Genomic DNA, 14119 nt, shown 5'->3' on the forward strand with positions numbered 1-14119 from the left:
TTTCATCTAAATTTTGGAGAAGGGCGGGGGTTGGACGGTGAATGTATAGAGAGATACGCTCTAACGAAGCGAAAGTGTTGGACACGAACCACGGTCGGTCAAAATTTTGATGTCTGCCTGTTGAAAACTGAAGTGTATTTGAGAATTTGCCAAAGATGTGGCTTAATAATTTTGACGTCTTTTCCTATCAGAAAAGGTCTTACCTGCCACATAATGAAATCAGTCTAGCCTAATGAATAGGCTACATAATAATGAGGTAACTCTGTTTTGCCAATTTAACGTGTGTTAAGGCGCCTCGTCTGTCGAACCACAGGAACGTTGAGAGTGAGATTGTCCCTGAATATCAAAAAGGCCTGCTCAGCGTAATGAATAGTGCGCGTAAAGGGGTGGATAGCTCATGCCACAAATATGTCGCACCGACGCGCCATATCCTATTTCTATTTACATTTTCCAGCTTTACTGACTCAAGATTCATCGAGGGACAATCCATCTGAGGTCATAGCTAGCTAGCTTCCCTGGTCCATTAAACAAATAAGGTATACCAAAGACTAGGCTCTTACTCCTTGGTTGGTTATACAGTACGTGTGCGTAAACATAAGGCACCATAAGTGGCAATATGGGGACATTGACTCCATCATTTGCATTGCCAGATGATAATTATTATTTTGATTGCCAACAACATGTTTAATCCTTTGAATTCAATTCAGGAATACATAGACCTTATCAATCACTTTAAATCATGCTGGGCTGGTATTATTTTTAAATATTAGGAATCAATGTCATGATTAATCAGCCAATTAGACGTGCTATTTTATCATCATATGATATAGCTTACTTCAGACCAGGCCTATACCCAAAGGCCTACCGTGAACCTTCATCGTGTCTGTAAAAATGTACATGGTCTTACTCCTTGGTTATAGACTTGTGGTAAAAACAGAATGTTCCAATATGTGGCATTGGGACATTGCGTCCATCATTTTAATTGCAAGGTTAATTATTCATTTTATTGCCAACTACACTGTTTAAACGTTTGAATTATTAGGCATAAACTACACATACATGATCTATACCATGATACCACAACTAACGTAACTTGATAGATAACACACATGATTAATGATTACGTGGTCTCCTTTTTAAATATTAGGGACATAAATGTCGCCAGTCAGATAATTAGGCTTGTGCTTAGTTTTATAATCATACGATATAGCCTACTCCTTCCGTGATTTTTCGTAGTGTCAAAATGTACAGTCGTTCTACAGTAGGCTAGTCCGGGCATTTGAGGTCGTGATTTGAGAGTGGATACTGGATAGGGTTTGTTTGCCTCCAAATTCAAACTGCTGGCCAATGAGCGAGCGCTTATAGCGGAGTGACAGGTGTATAGCGCAGGCTTGTCTGCACGATTCTGGTTCCTAACTTTCGAGTAGCCAATACTGACTACGGATGGGCTGGAACTAAGTAAATTGCAAAATACAAATTTGCTTCTTCTGGCTAGGCTACATTATATCACGAGGTACACTGAATTGAATGGTTACTGTCTATTCTAAATAGTTCACTTAACGTTATGGCTCTATCGCAATGTTTGGAAGATTCACCTGTAAGGTGGCCGTCAAGAAGACAGGAAAATGATTTGAATGTAAAGGAGTTATACAACGAAAGGCACCGACTGGCGTTAGAGGAACTTATTTCAGGTGGAGTTGATTCGTTTTTGGGATTTCTAAGAAAAGAGAGAATACCGAACTTTCTCTCGGATGACGAGATCAGACGCATTGGCGGTGCTGCGGTGGTTCCTCGCGGTGTGTCCCTCCACGCAGAGGACGCGGTTTTTGAACAGTCGGTAAGCAGCTCCATGGATTGCTCCTCGGTCACTTACTTCCCCGAGGTCTCGGACGTGGAGCCACCGCTGTTGGAAATCGGCTGGCCCGCCTTTACATCGGGCTCTTACCGAGGAGTCACTCGTGCTGTCGCCCACTTCCAACCCAGTTATGGAGAATGCATCTATAGTTGCAAGGAAGCTGCGAGAAGAATGATTCAAAGTGCCAAGGAGGTAATGCATTAACAAAACACTAAAATGGTGACCACAGTAACATCAACTCAATTGTTGAGCTTAGTCGGCTCTGTAGACTACAGTGTTTAATGTGTGCATTTAAAAAAAATGTAACCTTTATTTAATTATTTAATTAGGCAAGTCAGGTAAGAACAAATTCTTATTTACAATGATGGCCTTATTTATACAGATTGTTTCAGGGCTAGGCCTATATCCTATGGAAAGAACCATTTTGCTATTTTACTCAATTTTGTACACCTCAGATGTAAAATTCAAACGATACCAGTCACGTATTGATTGTTTGATTTGAGTCAGTCAAGTCAATCGGCTCCTGACCCTGGGTGTGTCTGTTTACTCAAACGTGACCATCCAAAGCATCCACTCACTCACTAACTGACTGGTATTCTAGGCCTATATACAGTGCATTCGGAATGTATTCAGACGTTGACTTTTTACACATTTTCTTACATTAAAGCCTTATTCTAAAATCGATTACATTGTCGTCGTCCGTCCCCCGTCCCCCCAACCCAATCAATCTGCACTCAATACCCCATAATGACAAAGCAAAAAAAGGTTTTTAGACATTTTTGGAAATTTATTACAAAAAATATGTAAATGTAAGTATTCAGACCCTTTACTCAGTACTTTGTTGAAGCACCTTTGCAGCGATTACAGCATCGAGTCTTGTTGGGTATGACGCTTGGCACACCTGTATTTGGGGAGTTTCTCCCATTCTTCTCTGCAGATCCTCTCAATCTCTGTCAGGTTGGATGGGGTGGTGTTGCTGCACAGCTATTTTCAAGTCTCTCCATAGATGTTTTATCAGTTTCAAGTTTGGGCCACTCAAGGACATTCAGAGACTTGTCCCGAAGCCACTCTTGCATTGTCTTGGCTGTGTGCTTAGGGTCATTGAGGTCCTGAGCACTCTGGAGCAGGTTTTCATCAAGGTACTGTCTGTATTTTGCTCCGTTCAACTTTTCCTCCGTCCTGACTAGTCTCCCAGTCCCTGCCGCTAAAAACATCCCCACAGCGTGATGCACCATAGGGATGGTGGCAGGTTTCTTCCAGATGTGACGCTTGGCATTCAGGCCAAATAGTTCAGGCCAGAAAATCTTGTTTCTCATGGTCTGAGAGTCCTTTAGGTGCCTTTTGGCTAACTCCAAGTGGGTTGTAATATGACATTTACTGAGGAGTGACTTCAATCTGGCCACACTACCATAAAGGCCTGATTGGTGGAGTGCTACAGATATGATTCTCCCATCTCAACAGAGGACCTCTATGGTTCTGTTAGCGTGACCATCGGGTTCTTGGTCACCTCCCTGACTAAGGCCCTTCTCCCCCGATTGCTCAGTTTGGCCGGGGGGCCAGCTCTAGGAAGAGTGGCCATCTTTTCACTTTGTCATTATGGGGTATTGTCTGTAGATTGAGGGGGAAAATATTTCATCAATTTTAGAATAAGGCTGTAATGTAACAAAATGTGGAAAAGGGTAAGTGGTCTGAATACTTTCCGAATACACTACATCTTTCTGGGGTCTGGATGAACCTTTATGCTGTGATGCTCTTCTCAATAGTCATATTTAAAGTACTGTTTCATTTTCTTATAATTCACAGATAGTCTTTTTGAAAACGATATCACCCAATGTGAGGAGTGCTAGATAATTGAAAGGTCAGAGGAAAGAAAGACACTTGTTAGTCACATGTTCAAACTCAACACATTTCTGGACGTGCTTGGAACTGTCAGTTTAATGCAGTTTCCTTACCATCCTGATGAGTTAGCGTTCCAGAATGGCGAGATTGATGAAAAGCTTCAACTCCAAGTCTGGTTCAGAGGAGCGCCTACAGTAATAGTACATTAATGAATGTGTCTGAACATGCTTTTCACATATAATAGTGTTGGTGTGCACTTTTCTTAATGCTTAGCCTTGTGTGTCATCTACCTCTGTGTGCAGGTGAGCTGTAGGTAGGTTTACAGCTAAGTGGGAGAAATCAGAGTTGAGTTACATCTTTGTATTTACAGTGAATTTAATTACTCTCTCTGCTTCAGGCCTTATAGTTGATCAGCATCAGTATCAGAATAACAATTTAGGAAATGCCCCAAATGGCCCTTGATCTGTAAGCTATTGAGTTATTGTTGATTGTCCAGATTGTCCATGTCGTAGAAACACATTTGTTTGCAGTCCAAGCATTAAAGATGATTGCCATGGCAGCAGACCACAGTTGACTGCAGTGAAGCTCATCTAGATACACGGCAGAGTGTGGCCAATAGAGGCACTGCTTAGTGTTTTCTCCTTCTTAAGGTTTGATTAAGACCTGGTTTGTGAGCACAAGCATGCATAAGAGCCCATTTAGAGTGACCCCGCCTCACAAATAGTAAGGCAGAAGAGCAGCCTCTTTTAAATTGTAAACTGGGCCTATATCAATGGTGCTTTGACTAACAAATGATTTGATTTACCATTACAGGTGATTGCCATAGTGACAGACTCTCTGACAGACCTGGACATCTTTAAGGATCTCCAGGAGGCGTGCACACAGCGCAGAGTTCCAGTCTACATCCTGCTGGACTGGTCTTGTGTGCCAGCATTCCTCAAAATGTGCAACAACATCAATGTGCGCCTGGACGATCTTAAGGTATATGTTGTTTTGACTCCACCTGTGTGTCATGTCTTATTGCAGATAAGCTGATATTTTATTACTGATTTAGAAGCATGATAATTCAGTATTTAATAAGTGACCTGTGACTGGCTTGTATTTCATATTGTTTTTGTTTCATTCCTCAACAAAGCAAATGCGAGTGCGGACCATAACTGGTGGTACATACTTCATGAGGTCAGGGGCCAAGATTACTGGGAAGGTTCATGAACGGTTCATGTTGATTGATGGGAACAGAGTGACTACAGGTTCCTACAGGTAAAGACTTCTTGCTTTACTACCACATAATTATATGCAGTATAGCATTGAAAAATGTCCCAGTTTTTTTACAAGACCCCCGAGCAAAAAGCCTATAAAACACTCAATACTTTCAACTTGTATGAACCGAGCTGCTGTGAGTGACTTCCATCCTGCCATCCTTATTTGACTGATATGGGGTATACAACTGTAAAGCCCTTTGCTTACATTCTTAGGTTCAATTGGACTGATGGGAAACTAAACAGCAGCAACATGATCGAGTTGTCTGGCCAGATCACTGAGAACTTTGATGAGGAGTTCCGGATTCTGTACGCTCAGTCCATGCCTGTTATTACCAGGGGCCCAGCCAGTGCCCGAAACAGTGGCATCTACGACCACCTTCTCATCAAACACCCCGTCACCTCATCCCCTCAACCGGGGAAAGAGAGGCCCCCAGTCAAGCCTGTCTGTCTGGAAGTGTTGGGGAAAACTGTCTGTCTGACCAGCACACCCAGCCGAGCCCAGGCTGTGGCAGTGCCGCCCTCCAGAGAAATGACTGGGAAGAGCAGCCCGGAGTCGGCCTCCTCCACCATAGGGGAATACTGGATGGAGCAGCGACACATGCAGGAGGTCCTAGCTGGAAGTGCCGCCCAGTGCCTGCCCACAGGTGACCCTACCACTGCCACATCAGCAGTGGATGTGCAGGTCACACCCTCCATCCCTACCTGCTGTCATGTCTCCACCCAGACCAGCTGCCCTGCGGTGGACCTTGGAGTGCAGACTGATCTGACTCAGTACACTAAGCACCTCTCCCCCAACAAGGCTACATTTACTCCCATTACCAGCACCACGACTCAGACCAACAACATTCAGAGTGAAGCTGCCGCCTCCTCAGATTCTGTCTCTACCTCCCCCAGGCAGCACCTCGCCCCCCATGGGGTGGACCGTCGCCCTGCAGTCCGTCACTGTACTGCACCCCCTGATGGGAACCTGAGGGAGTGTTTCCGCAAGCTGACCAAAGAGCGTCAGTATCACTACTCCACCATCCGCTCCAAGCTGGAGCACATGGTGACCATGCTGTCCCACCGCCGTGAGCTGGTGGACCTCACCAACATGGCCCTGGGGCCCGGGCTGCACAGAGCATGCAATGCCCAGAAAGAGCGGAGACAGAGGCAGGGGCATAACCCTGGCCTGCTGATGGACAGTGTGGGCATGGGCACATGGCCAAGGGCTAGATGTTTACACTAACAGGACTTACAGGGCTGCAGGGGCTTGAAGGTGGAGGGTGTTGTAGAAACCGCTCTGTGTTTCGTAGGTATACACTACTTGAAACAAATGGGTTTAAAGAGCAATATGACATTTGAGAATTAGTCTTCCTTAGAGTTTAGAATTTGAAAGTATGTGTCACTGTGTCTGTGTTGTGATGTAGCCTTCTTCCTAGTTTTATTGTGAATCTGTTCCTTTTCTTTGACCCCTGTTTAAACATTTCTACTTTAGAAACTGATGTCAAATGGCAGGAGACAGGCGATGGATATACTGTAATTTGCCTTGACTATATAGGTGTAGACATGCAGTAAGACACAATCTATATATGGTTTTGATGATTTAAAAAAAAACATATATTGAAACAATAAGATTGTCCAAAGATTTATTTGAGAAATACTGTAATTTCAATTCAGAAATTGATATTTGATGAACATTTTAACATTTTGTTAAACTGAATGTTAGAATGCTGTATAACTTGTTAGGTTCCAATTTTGAGTAAATAACTCACGGACACTAGAGAAGCTTAACCAAGTTTAATTCTTCCCAAAGAGTCGTTACAGCTGTAATTCAGACCAAAACTCTTTTCACACAAGCACGGATATTTAACCCTTTCTCTTTCAAGCACGGATATTTCTCTTTCAAGCACGGATATTTAACCCTAGGCTGAGTCTCCTTTGCAACTGAACAGCCAATGCATCTCTGTTGCTCGACAGAACTTTAGTGATATCTGTTCTTCCTCACTTCATCTAACCTGACCTCTACCCCAAAGTGCTCACTCCTCCCCAACTCCAAGGCTGTCATGGTTATTGATACCAGACGGTGTCTCTTCTCCACACAGAGGATCCCTGATGGCTAAAAATAACATATCCTGACATAATTATACATCACCCTCTTTCCCTCAGTGACATTGTTAGGTTCTAAGCTCTCCACAAGTCTCCCCTACACATTCCCAAAGCCATCTAACTCCTACAGATAACCATTCACTTCTGATGTAAAAATCAGTCTATCATCTCTGATACCATACTTCTGATCTATCATGTCTCTAGCAATGTTAAAAGTTTACCCAGAATCGAACAAACTAAATCTGAGTACTGAGAAAGCAGTTACGTGTTATGATATCAATGTATGTACTTTATTGCTGACACTTAAAATAAAGGAGTATGTGATGTATCTTTTTTCATCTATCACTTTATTACATGTACACTCTCCAACCTCACAACGAGTACTTGGAACCAGTGACAGTGTGTTCTGAAGCCCAATGCTTAAACATGCTGATCATTGTATTATGAGACGTGATTACTATGGAGATCTTTTTTTTATATATATGAATGATAATGTTGAGGGCAATCATTTTTTGAGTCTCAGTTTAACATCTGGGTATTTGTGGGCCACTTTGCAAGGGAAATCATCTCTCTTCACTCTGTAGCCTTTGCTTTACATGTGGTAGATGTTCATCTAGCCAATATTTTCAGAGAATATGTCAAGGGAAGCTGAGCGGCAGCACAAATGCAGTAATACAATAACAATATACGCATTAGACTAATGTATTTCCGGTATGTCGGTTATCTCCTATGACATATGTAAGGCCTTGTACTATACTGCAATAGTTCATAGCGTCATCTGGGTTTGGCAAGAACATGTTGTTTTTCTCTCATCTGAGCACAAAGGTCCTTCGATGATCAAGCCAATGTCTTGGCTCCTTTTGAAAAATGCCCTCATAAATGTGTTACTCTGAGTTTTGTGAGCAATATTAACCCAGAGGGGAGGGACACGGTGACTGGTAGTATAGGTTAAACTTTGTCCCAAGTTTGAAGTCTGAAGTTAGGAATCACTTCACTATAAACCAGTTTATTGATTGGAATGTCCCTTGGTATACCACATTTATATAAAAAATATTTATTTGTAAATATTTTTTGATATAGTTCATTCAACTTTTACAATAGGAAAACATTGGATGGTTACCTAGAAGTATGATAACACCCCTGCTGAAGACCAGAGGTAGTAGTGCTTCATTATTGTGTGATCTGTAGCTAACATTATCACTTTAGGGCCACTGCCTCATAATTATAATCTCCATAAAATATGATCATATTATTGAAGTAATAACAATGAAAAATACATTAACATAAACATGTTTTTTATTTTAATGACGTTATCAGAAGCCAGCAGGCTCAATTTATGTTCCCAAAATAAGGCAGGCATTTTAACAACTCTCTTTCAGACTTGTATATCCCCACAGGGCAGCATATTAGAACCCACTGTATTCATGTATTCTAGTAGTGCAACCTAAGGGATCTGATCTGTGAGTAAATGCGCTGGTTGTGTTGTGGGGTAAAATGAGATTCTAATTAAGTGCTGTAAGGCTGTTTCTACAAAGGTAGCCCAATTCTGATATTTTTTCCACTAATTAGTCTTGACCAATCCAATCAGGTCTTTTCACATTAGCTCATTTTCAGAGCTGATCTGATTGGTCAAAAGACCAATTAGTGAAAAAATATCGGAATTGGACTGCCTGTATAAACGCAGCCTAAGACAAGTGTGCTTGTAATGAAAGAATCCATAGGGGTTCCATAATATTGCCTTTTTTTCTATTAGGTTTTTCACTCATTTGTAAATAGTGTGTGTCACAGGAGGCTGCTGAGGGGAGAACGGCACTTAATAATGGCCGGAACGGAGAAAACGGAATGGAATCAAACACCTGGAAACCATGTGTTTGTATTTGATACCTTTCAACTAATTCCACTGAAGTCAATACCACAAGCCCCCCAATTAAGGTGCCAGCAACCTCCTGTCTGTGCATTTCCTGCTCCACACAGCACTATTAATGAAATGTATATCATTTAGTGTATAGGTGGTAAGGGTAGGTAATAACACATCTGCCACGCTGATCCTCAACATGTGGGCCCCTCGGGGGTGCGTGCTCAGTCCTGTCCTGTACTCCCTGTTCACCCATGACTGCATAGCAAAGCACGACGCCAACACCATCATTAAGTTTGCAGACGACACAACAGTGGTAGGCCTGATCACAGACAACAATGAGACAGCCTATAGGGGGGAGGTCAGAGACTTGGCAGTGTGGTGCCAGGATAACAACCTCTCCCTCAACGTGATCAAGACAAAGGAGGTGACCGTGAACTATAGAAAAGGGAGTGCCGGACACGCCCCCATTCTCATGAACGGGCTGTAGTGGAGCAGGTTGAAAGCTGGAAGTTCCTTGGTGTCCACATCACCAACAAACTATCATGGTCCAAACACACCAAGACAGTCATGAAGAGGGCACTACAGCGCTTATTCCCTCTCAGGAGACTGAAAAGATTTGGCATGGGTCCTCAGAAGTTCTACAGCTGCACCATCGAGAGCATCCTAACTGGTTGCATCACCACCTGGTATGGTAACTGTTCAGCCTCTGACCACAAGGCACTATAGTGGGTAGTGCGTACGGCCCAGTACATCACTGGGGCCAAGCTTCCTGCCATCCAGGACCTCTATACCAGGTGGTGTCAGTGGAAGGCCCTAAAAATTGATTGCCAAAGACTCCAGCCACCCTCATCATAGACTGCTCTCAATTCTACTGCACGCCAAATGTTCCCGGAGCGCCAAGTCTCGGTCCAAAAGGCTTCTTATTTATTTTTTTACTTCAGTTTATTTTAGTAAATACTTTTTTAACACTTATTTTTCTTAACTGCATTCTTGGTTAAGGGCTTGTAAGTAAGCATTTCACTGTAAGGTCTACATGGCGTGTGACAAATACAAATTTATTTAATTTTTGATTTGATAATTGACAAACTTGTTTTCAATTGCAAGTATATCCTATTTTCAGACACTGAAAGGCTTCTGCTATTAAAATATTGTATTTGTTTTCAATTGTACATGGCACAAATTGGGGTACATGGCACAAATTGAGGTACATGCTTTTGGACCCAACTAGTGGTTTTACATTATTAAGTTGTGCCTTAACTACTTTGACAGGAAAGAAAGGCATGCAAAGATTGAGATTATCAGTAGGGTTTAAACTGGCTCTTGATGAGCAATTTTGATACTGAAAACAAGTTTATTTACAGTTGACTGTCTCTTGTAGAAGTTCTACCATGTTCCGTCATAGCATTCATTAGGAACGACTATAATGATCTACTATAATTACTAAATTGCTAATAACTCAAACTAATGCTGAATGCTGTCTGAAACGGTATTGTATGGGGGTAAAGGGATCTTCCTAATTATTCATTGCATCAACAGTACCATGTCTCTGCCACCAGAGAGAGCCGTAGCCTTGGTTATATCAACATGGCATATGGCGTGCTCTATTGTGTCGGTCTTCAATTCCTCTGAGACACGAGGACTTAACCATTTCATATCGTCTGTTTACCACAACAGTCCAGTTTCTCAAATTCATGGGAGGCTTGATATAGACAACGTACACAATTAGAGTCATTTGATGTCCTTTTCAGGTCATTTCTGTAATCCCAGGAGGGCAGAATGTTTCCTAAACCAAAAGCATGCTGGGTAAAGTCATCTTGGCTGTCATAGTGGCTGACAAAAGGTGTAACATTATGTCCCGACACATATTGAATTAAAATGTAATTAGATTATTAACTTAGAGTATGCCATTAGTGATTACCTTTAATCAAAATTATATAAAAGATAATTAACCTTGTGCTTGTCTGTTTTGAGAGCAACATCTGTATAATCACTTTTTTCTATCTATAACTGAGGCAGACATGATGCATGCATTCCAGTCATACTAATGCTTTGTGCATTAACCTTTTTTGGCCGATAGGTCACGGTTTTTAAATTCTTGTTTTACAGCTCAGATAAGGTGGGCAGTGTTTGTGTCAGTGCTCGTGAGCGAGTGTCCACATGTGCTGGGGAATTCCTCTCACCTATAACATCAACAATGTAAATTCACACAGGAAATCTTTAGCAATAAGAAAAGTATTTGCAAGGGGCACTTGCCCTTTACTTTTGTCAAGTATTTCCATACCAACCCCACCCTGTCCACCCCCCCCCCCCCCAACTGACCCCACCCTGTCCACCCCACACTGATCCCTTATTGAACAGCATAGACTGGGTGAGACGGACAGTAACAGCCACCTCCATTGATTATTGGATTTGTATCCATCACCCTGTGGATTTGTATTGGCTCCCTTGGTGCCTGGGTGCTGAGATATTGACTGCTTCTATCTGTAGCCTAAGTCACACATTTGCAATGACATTCATTAGATGGTGATTTGAAGAGCACACATAGTGAGTTAGGCACACTCATTCTCTGTGCAGTTTTACTCAAATTGTTTTAATACTAGTTTCAAATGTAGGATTTATAATGCCAACATAAATGTTAAGGCAGTTTCTGGTCACCAGAACCTTCTGGTTTGCCTAGTGTTTAATTAATGTGACAGATTGAAATGACTGTCCTGATGCCTAAAGTAAACCTCTCAATTTCACACACACACACACACACACACACTTCTCTCTGTTATCAGCCTGAATAACTTGGTCTAAGCATTTAATTTCAGAAGGCTACTAACTGTTAAATCACCCTGACATATACATACTGATAAAACCTGCTCATTTGGCTGAATCCTGCTTTGTTTAACTGTCCCCTGTCTTGATGAATCCTGTTTTTAATCTCTGCTTTATTTTCCATGAAGGGATGCAGGGGTAGTCACTGCACTGGAGAGGGAGTGTTCTGCCTCAGGCTACAAAACGTAGATAATAAATGTTCAAGTCATTGGAAAATAAAGTGATTCTAAAGCATGTAGTCAGGTTTAATGCTGTTGTTCTGTGGTTGTTTGGGTGGGTGAGTAAGATGGCAAGTATCATTGTTCAAATGCACAGAATTCTGTTACTTCCTTGCCTTCAAATGCTGATGACTCAGGCGGAGGGTATTGTTGATAGACTCTCTATGCTAACTGCATGCTCTGCATTTACACACTGTCCAACAACAGCATGACTGCTATTTTTAGATGAGTCCAGCTGCTCCCCTGCACCACCCTTTAACCAGCTATTCACCAATGATTTATAGGAAGAGTCCATTTGAAACAGTTGTGGTGTTGGGACACATGTTAGGTTTGTAAGAGCAGTGCCAGCTAAGATTGGTCAGGCCTCATTAATGGTGATACTTATTAGAAAAGTGAATATGAAAACTATATGAAAATATGAAAACTATATATAGGCCTATGCTTTACATATTTTCAAACTTACAACATTTACTATTTTTATTTTTAATGTGTAAGTACCAGGAGAAATCCCTCAAAGTGACAACTGTTGTTATGTTGCTGTTGTCCTTGCTGTCGTAGAAGTGCTGGCTCCGGTTCTGCAGATATACACTTGCTGAGGTCAGACAGGGAACAACCATGTTTTAGACCTCTAACACTTGTCATATGATGTCACACAGTCACAGTAATGATGAGTCAACAGCACCTGGACCCAACCCAAGTAACACACTTGTGGTCATTCCATGGTATCCAACCCACAGACAAGTCCTTGCACAAAGAGACAACCCCCCACTCCCTGATACTGTAACTGTAGTCCAGTTCCCGGCTAAGGCTTTGCGACAACCTCCCTCTCTCAATGAGACCAGTATACATGATCACACTGGTAGGCAAGGAAACACCTTATCATTCAATTACGGTCCTTACCACAAACACACACATTCACACACACGCACGTACACACAATACAATGCAGTCAAATACTCTTATTTTACAATGACAAATAGACATCTCTTTTTGGCAAAGCATTTTGGACAGTGTATTCTGTGTGTTCCGCGTGACACCTACTGTGGTGTCTATTTCAGCAGCTCTCTATCCATGTATTGATGCATGCCTTCCATTGATTCAGGCATTGATTTGCCATGCAATCCATTACCCATCTGTCTGTTTCAGCTGGCTTTTAAATGACCAGTCAGACTGAGCTATTAAGGTGAGTGCTGGTGAAGTCCAAAGGTTGGTGATACAGCCAAACAGAGACCGAGGCATGGTGGATAGTGCATGGATAAAGTGATTGAGAAAATAGTGGATTGAAATGGACATATCAACATAAAAGGGATTTCATATAAATATTTTGTCAACAGTTTGTGAAATAAAGTCAGAGGAACTAAAATTATTTTACAATAACTGCTTTTATATTTTTGTTGCCTTAACTAGCCTAGGCCTGCGTCTATGACTGTGTTTACACAGGCAGCCCAATTCTGATCTTTTTCCACTAATTGGTCTTTTGACCAATCAGATCAGACATTTTCCCCAAAAAAATCCTAATTGGACTGCCTGTGTAATCACAGCCCTTGACACTGGCCTAGGCTAGTTAAGGCAACAGGCTGCCACTGAGAAAGTAGAGTACAGTTAACAGAGGATAAACTTTGACCCTGTTACTGAGGCCAGTCAATCCACAGTGGGGTCAAGTGGTGGGTGTGCCGTATTAGATGGATTCATGGCTAATGGGATTGATATCATTACTCTTTTAGATGGTCAATTATTTGTTTAATTAACTGAGATGGACCTTGGATAATTGAACTATTGACTGGCCTCTCAGTAACATTTGTCTTTCATAATAACAAGTGGTGCAGATAAAGCTACTGATCCTGGTGTCCTACATGTGTGGTTCAGAACAGTATGGGCTTGGTTGAGAAGCATGAGATAATACTGAAATGTGACTAATTCTTGAGTGATCTGGTGCACTCATTGCATAAATCGAATCAGGACCCAATTTTCCTTTGGTTTTATTTTCCTTTTATACAGTATACAGTATAAACCTCGCTATAACCCTAAATTATATTATGTTGGAGGAGCTCCAAAAACAACAATGAAACAACCATTTCTAACCATTAAGCATTTTCTGCATGTCAGTCTGCTGGTTGCATGTCTGCAGCTGTCTCAATAATGCTGACAATGCAGCCAGTTTCTGCCCAACACCACACTGTCT

General features: G+C 41.9%; 1 protein-coding gene across 1 annotated transcript; it reads left to right on the top strand.

Annotated features, from left to right (window-relative positions):
• Positions 1-13: 13 nt before the first annotated feature.
• fam83d (family with sequence similarity 83 member D) lies at positions 14-6826 on the top strand. The gene is made up of 4 exons (XM_064966646.1): positions 14-2047; positions 4508-4675; positions 4830-4954; positions 5170-6826. Exons 1-4 carry the CDS (start codon positions 1565-1567, stop codon positions 6179-6181), a joined length of 1788 nt encoding a protein of 595 aa, XP_064822718.1. The 5' UTR covers positions 14-1564; the 3' UTR covers positions 6182-6826.
• Positions 6827-14119: the final 7293 nt, after the last annotated feature.

The sequence above is a fragment of the Oncorhynchus masou genome, chromosome 5 (genome assembly GCF_036934945.1).
Source record: "Oncorhynchus masou masou isolate Uvic2021 chromosome 5, UVic_Omas_1.1, whole genome shotgun sequence".
NCBI classification, from domain to species: domain Eukaryota; kingdom Metazoa; phylum Chordata; class Actinopteri; order Salmoniformes; family Salmonidae; genus Oncorhynchus; species Oncorhynchus masou.